Raw genomic sequence first — 6,423 nt, 5'->3', positions numbered from 1 at the left:
TTAATAGGTAAGCTTTTTTGAATATTACTATGTAAAGTAATATTCTCCAAATATTCTTTACCTTATAGATAATATATTTATTAACAACCTTTAAGTGTTAATTCCATGTAACTATACACCCCGTTACAGTCAACCTGCGGCGTTTCTGAGCATTTTTATTGACAGTTTATCGGCAATAACCTGCAAAACTAAATATTTTTCACGGCCTACTTAAATTTGTAATCAATGTAAACTTTCTTGAACAAATCGGAGCCACCAGTCATCAGCCGTGCAGTATAGCTAAAGATAAAAAGTCTGCAGCTTTTGTTAAGCAAGTTTCACAGATATTCATTTTGATCTACAGAAATCAATCTTATATCTTCAGTCACTGGGTATCCCGAAAGAGATGCATGTGGGATTGTCCCAATCAGAATATTCTAAAAATATTTAGACGGTAAATTATAATTTTGCAACTCGACATCAATAGTTATAGCTGTTTTAATTATGTATTGGCATCAAAATAACCTGGATCATTGATTAAATGTCACAGATCCTCATTTCTAGCCGCCGTATGATAATTAAATAAGCGGCTTACGAAAGTTTTTGAGTTTGACGAAATAGAAATTTATATTCTGCTAAATGACAAGTCAAGAATGATCCTCTTGTCAATTTTTCTTAAATAGAAGATATTGCGATTCCAGACAACAATATACGTTTCAAAAACATGGTGCTGAGTAAGTAGCGACGCTATACATTATTTTTTTGTCACAACGTGACGTTATTATCTCATTATCGAATCGCATTGCTGTGAAAAGATGTTCATAGATCCTAATTTTAGATAAAAAAAATTCGGCTAGTGCTAACGTGCTGCTAAACTTCAGTACGATGATTTAAGAAAGCCTAACTCGATTTCTTCTTCTTCATGGTAAAGCTAATAGTATTTGAGTTTTCATCTCAAATCACTGCTGCTGATAGTAGTTGACGTATTGCGCTTGTTTATAGGTCTGTTGCCCGACAATGGCCGTTGGTTGTTGCCCGGCAATAACCGTTACATCAGCTTGAGAGTAAACCTGAGCTTGACTTCCGTACCCCTACCATAATAAACGAAACCACAACAAGCATGGTTAGTAATTGACGATCAAAAGCCACCTTCCTACATGAATCTGTAAAGCAAAATAATAAATGCAAAGTTGCGAATGTCAACGAAGCCCTCTGCCTTTCGTCTAATCACAGCACTGTCCAACGATTGTCTTGGACATGGGTCAGGCTTGTGGCAGAGCCACCCAAGCTCTTATGAGCTCATTCGTAGCCCAGTCCAAACCAACAATAAATATAAATGCAAGCGGACATGGGGGGCCGAAGAAAGTAATGAAGAAATTATTACCCGGTAGTCTTGGAAATAAGCCGAAGCTGTCGTTGCTGCTGCTGTGTCCGTCGCCACCACTGCTGGTATTGCTGTTGTCGCAGCGGCTGTCGGTGTTACAAGCACCGCAGAAGTCTGTGGGGCTGTGTACCGAGAGCGCTTCATTCCCACATCGACATTGGAATTGTAACCAATCATGTTTCTATCTCCATCACGCTGAAAGTGGATAACCTTGATCGTGCGATTTCGAGGCTGAGAGTTTTTTAATTTCCACTGAAATTCCCTCTTGCGAGCTTCCCGCACTTGAGCAATGCTTGTTTCATTATTCACCAAGAATTCCACGTACTGGAACCACAAATCATTTTTTTCTTCCATCGACAAGTTGCAATGATCTTCAAGCGCAAGCTCGTAGACGCCACCAATGCGTTTCACCAGGTCAGTGGGTTTACCACCAGCATTGATCTCAAAATGAATATAGTTTAGCCAAAGCAGCACTGATTCGCTATGCTTCTGCACTGCGCGTTGAAATACAGCACGAACTGAAGCTGTTTCGCTGCCAGTTTGTTTCAAGAACACTGCGTATGAGGTAGCCACATACGCAAATACCTCGACTTCATTTTCGACTGCCTCCATTGCGCGTTCATACCACGCCTTTGCCATTTCAATATCACCTCGTCTCCGCTCAAAATTGCAGTAGAGCAAATAGGCTTCTGCAAGCTTCGGAGCCTTTTCAAAAATAACTTTCATGTATGTGTCTTGAGCCTTTTGCAGCTCGTTATGAGCCTCTAAAAACGCCGCGTATTCCAAGTAAATGGAAGCGCGGTGTTTTAAAAAGATCGTCATTGCCCGCAGAAAAATAGCCTCGGCTGCTGCAAAGCCATGCACTGTCTCGTTCCACGATGCATATCGAAGCCAAATTTCCTCGTAATTTGCACATGAAATCAAGCACCGCTCGTACAAAGCCTGACAACGCTCATTGTTGCCCTCAGTCTCTTCAAAGTCCAGATATGCGTGCCAATTTTTCATAGCGGTTTCAGCCACGGGCGTCACGTGGAAATAACTTCGGTCAATATTAGCTTCAAAAGCTTGACGGCGGTTGTTTTCCTCCATGGTCTTATTTTTGACAGCCTCGATCGCATTAACGATCTTTACACGCAGTAATCCTTCGTCCATCAGCTCTTCTCCATCGCTGGCTAGAGCTTTCTGCTCTTCAATCGTTGCCAATGCATTCAGCGCCTGGGCTAGCACAAACTGATTGTATTTTTCCCAAAAATCCTCAAGATTGCGGAGTGGTTGATGCATAATTCGCTTAAAAACGTTGTTTAAGCGAGGCATATCATTCTAATCCAACAAACGCCTCTCGTTGATACAAGTATCATAAAAGCAAAAAAAATGAGCTTAAGTACGAACATTGACTGTCTCAAGGTGTATGTAAAGTTCCCACAATGGGCCAGCCATTGGATCACCCCCACACGCTTCCACAGCTCTATCTAATACTCTAGAAAAGCGCATAGCAAATTATTAGCACTGGAAACACGCTTATCGGCTCTGCATTGACGTACGGTCTTGTCTCATCAACATGGCACAGCAGCGTGTGGATAAGAAACTCACAGTACTTCATCCACATGTCAACGCTGTATCTCACTGCGGCGACGCCTCGTTCGTACACCTCCCGTGCCTTCTGTTTGGCTTCTTCCAGCGTTGCAATTGTGGCTAATCCATCTTCCCGCGTCCTACTGGCAAGACGGTATTCGTACTGGGCGTACTAATCCACACGAAGTAACCACATTCTGTTATCGGCAGGGCCAATGGTATCCACGAGTTTGATAAATTAACGTACCTTGTTCCAGTAGCCGTAACACAGTGGAAATTCTAATAAGAAGCGGTCGTACGTCTCCTCCACTATCTCACGCGGCGTCGCAGACTACCACAAAGCACAACGTCGATATAGTATATCACAGTTTACACCACTGCTAGTCGCACCACATTACGACGTACCTCACTCTGAACAAGAGCGAGCAAGCTGACCCATGAGTTAAAATCCAACGGATTTGCTTCTACTACTTCCATAAGCTTGTCCAGCGGAGTCTTTTCAACTGCAGCGGCAGCAGCGTCGCCGCTTGGGTCATTTGGGGTCTCCATGAGCAATCCGATTGGTAGGGAGGGAGCCGGCTAAAGCAAATTACTTTCTCAAATAGGAATCAATTTTGATGCGGTTGATGTTCAGTACAAGAACTAAATTAAAATTTCACGGACTAAATTAATATTGCTCTGGATAGTAAAATGTGACGCTGCTCCTCACACATTGGATGCATTCGATGTTTTAATTGTTGGCAAACCTAATAAGGGATTGACAGAGAAGGTTTTCATTATATAAGATCAGAACGTAAGGTTAAATAACGAAGTGAAAATATTTAGTAAATTGACTACGGACTGGAAACGCACTAGTTTTTTTTCTTTTTAACACGAACTTTTACCTTCGTTGATTTCTTGACAGACAGTGGGTTGGGTCCTTTGGCACGCTTCTTCGTGGTTCGCTGCAGTTTTGCGTCATTGTCATTATCACCAGCCTCCACCATTTGATTTAGTTTTCGCTTTTCGTTCACGTCCAGCTTGGCCATATTAGATTTCTCCTCCTGGCGTACGATGGCCAAGGTTGCGCGCGATATGTCCTCAAATACCAGCACAGAGCGGTTTAAATATATAAGAGGCACACCATGGACTAGGCGCAAGGCCTTACGCAGTTCCACTTCCTGCGTGCAGACGACAAATTTTCCGACATTTCGGTCCCCGATAATACTCTGTATGGTCTTGGACACGTCAACGCTCCTTTGCTCGTCGTCGTCTAATTGGTTGTGCGTTTCCGCTATCTTGAAGCTTTTTGCAAGATCGTAAGCCGCTTTAGTAGCTTCACCAAGCATCTTAAGCTCCTCAAGCGCGGCACCAGGCACGTAGAACTCGCATTCGTGAGGCTTTACCTGCAGGTACTTGGGCACGCGTTCGCGCACATCCAATTTCATTTGCAAGCACATAGCAATAAAGTTTCCATCCAGCAACACCTTATAGGGCGGTTTAATTCCACACAAAATGTGGAATTGGCGTAAAGCCTTGCGGATGCTCTTCGCGCGCAGATACCTCATCGTGTCTAAATTTATTGGCGTGTATTTCAGTCTGGGGCAAAAAATAAAATTTTCAAAAAGTTGACGACAGGTAAAAAATATAAATTTATGTACTGTAGGAAAGAGTTAATCTCGTGCAGAAGTTTACGGGCGCTTTTAGCAGGGAACGATGTATCTCTGGGCAAGTGGACGGAAGCTGAACGAGAATGACGTCGAAGCTTTGGACATTCGTTTGAAAACTTTGAAAACTTTCAAACCTATTGTTCGAGGCAGATCCATATAAATTAGTTGGTCATCTACATAAGGTGGACCTGTTTAAGATGATATATTGCTTACAAAATTCGCCGCTGATTGAAGAAGAAACAGTACAGAAGAAATTGCCTTGTATATAGATCACGCTGCAGACAGGAAGCTGACAGCTCAGCTTCAACAAACAGCTAGCAGAGTGGGGAATTCATCATGTCGCAAGATTCTGGTTATACCTATTTGCACAACTCATGAGCTACCTCTTAAGTTGCACCCTTTCAATTGCTACAGCACGAAAAGCGAGAAATAATCGATTAACCTCGCCGAGAAATACATATGCCCGTGGCAAAACTAATATTTAGGACAAAGCAATCCGCGCGCGCTCAAGTCATGCGCACATACCTTCTTGACAGCTATTACACCGTCGCGTCCACAATAATTCAAGCGGCGTAAATTCATCACCAGCCGAAAAAGTACATGACCATGGTAATTAAGCAAAGCATGCTGAGGCAGGGACTGAAGCTGCTGAAGCTGCAACGCCAAAAACTAAGTGTCGGCCAAGGCAATATGACCATTCCTGACGTTATCTAGCTTTACAATAGTGTAAGCATATTTGATAGCCAGCATGTGCCGTACCAGCTTGCCTTGACACGATCTTTTCAAGCTACCTTAACGCATATTCGTAGCTAGATTGTAAAGCAAAAGTTTTTTTACAATTCTCTGCAAAGTTATCGATAGAGCTTGGTATCATGAAGAGCCAACTACATCACTGCATTGATAGAGTAAATATTACTGGTTTAGCGAATTTGTTGCAAAACAAAATCGTTTTTTCTTAAGAAATATGGATCGAGAAGCCGCGCGAACGCGTATGCTAAATTTATGGCTGATGTTGAGCACGACCAGTGCAGCAAATATCTCTGTTCATACAAACCAAGGGTAAGGCATACTTATTAGATCGCCATGTTAAAGATCGTATACTAATCGCTCTGATTAAAAATAGAACTGTCATGCACGTCGACAATCTAATTTCCAATGCAGGGCAGACGCTTTTAGCCTGCATAAATCTCGCTACACCCGTAGGAACGTACACGCATGCGGTGCTGCGCGACCACGAAGTTGCGCAGATAGAGTGGAATTTATCGAAGACGGAATTAAAAACTCTGGTCTATGATGATCTGATAGAAATGCCTTAGAAAAAAATGGTTTTCCTTATCTAGTGTAATCATATAACTCAAGTAATAAAATAGTGTTGGTGGCTCTGCCCTGCCGCGATCTGGTCGTCGGTTTGATGACAATGTTTTTTGTATACATGACCACGATTGCCGAAAATAATTCGTGGTTTTTACACTAAGGATTCAAATGATGACCGCGAATAGCAAATTTATCTATTATCAAAGGGAGTCTGATCGTATCTCATCAGTAATCATCACTCACTTTTGTAACGGGCTAAAGTTGCCCTAATGTTACACAGTCCCCGTTAAGTACATTAGGTGTACTTAAGGGGATGGTCAATTACTAAATAATAGTAATTAGACCCAACACTCGGGTGTGGTGCACATTTGTGACCAACCCTTGTGGATGTGATGCACATGGGTGCATTCACATTAGGAGGGATGACGCCCAGCGTCATCCGTGATGACGGCTAGCGTCATCCGTTACGCGAGGTATCTATAAAGATACGCTCGCAATACATATTAAATGATATCTATAGAGATA

General features: G+C 42.5%; 3 protein-coding genes across 3 annotated transcripts; 1 reads left to right on the top strand and 2 right to left on the bottom strand.

The window, feature by feature from the left end:
• Positions 1-704: 704 nt before the first annotated feature.
• CCR75_007944 (uncharacterized protein) lies at positions 705-3,484 on the bottom strand (the record flags this gene model as incomplete). The annotated part of the gene is made up of 6 exons (XM_067966000.1): positions 705-1,070; positions 1,364-2,683; positions 2,753-2,840; positions 2,905-3,107; positions 3,183-3,266; positions 3,341-3,484. 6 exons carry the CDS (start codon positions 3,482-3,484, stop codon positions 939-941), a joined length of 1,971 nt encoding a protein of 656 aa, XP_067822335.1. The 3' UTR covers positions 705-938.
• Positions 3,485-3,786: 302 nt separating this feature from the next.
• CCR75_007943 (uncharacterized protein) lies at positions 3,787-4,482 on the bottom strand (the record flags this gene model as incomplete). Its single annotated transcript, XM_067965999.1, has 1 exon — positions 3,787-4,482. One exon carries the CDS (start codon positions 4,480-4,482, stop codon positions 3,787-3,789), a length of 696 nt encoding a protein of 231 aa, XP_067822723.1.
• Positions 4,483-5,499: 1,017 nt separating this feature from the next.
• Positions 5,500-5,978, top strand: CCR75_007942 (uncharacterized protein). Its single transcript, XM_067965998.1, has 2 exons — positions 5,500-5,643; positions 5,708-5,978. The coding sequence occupies exons 1-2, from the start codon at positions 5,549-5,551 to the stop codon at positions 5,898-5,900; spliced, it is 288 nt and encodes a 95-aa protein (XP_067822724.1). The 5' UTR covers positions 5,500-5,548; the 3' UTR covers positions 5,901-5,978.
• Positions 5,979-6,423: the final 445 nt, after the last annotated feature.

The sequence above is a fragment of the Bremia lactucae genome, linkage group LG1 (genome assembly GCF_004359215.1).
Source record: "Bremia lactucae strain SF5 linkage group LG1, whole genome shotgun sequence".
NCBI lineage: Eukaryota > Oomycota > Peronosporomycetes > Peronosporales > Peronosporaceae > Bremia > Bremia lactucae.
Note: the sequence above shows the minus strand (reverse complement) of the source record. Positions and strands in the feature narration are given on the sequence as shown.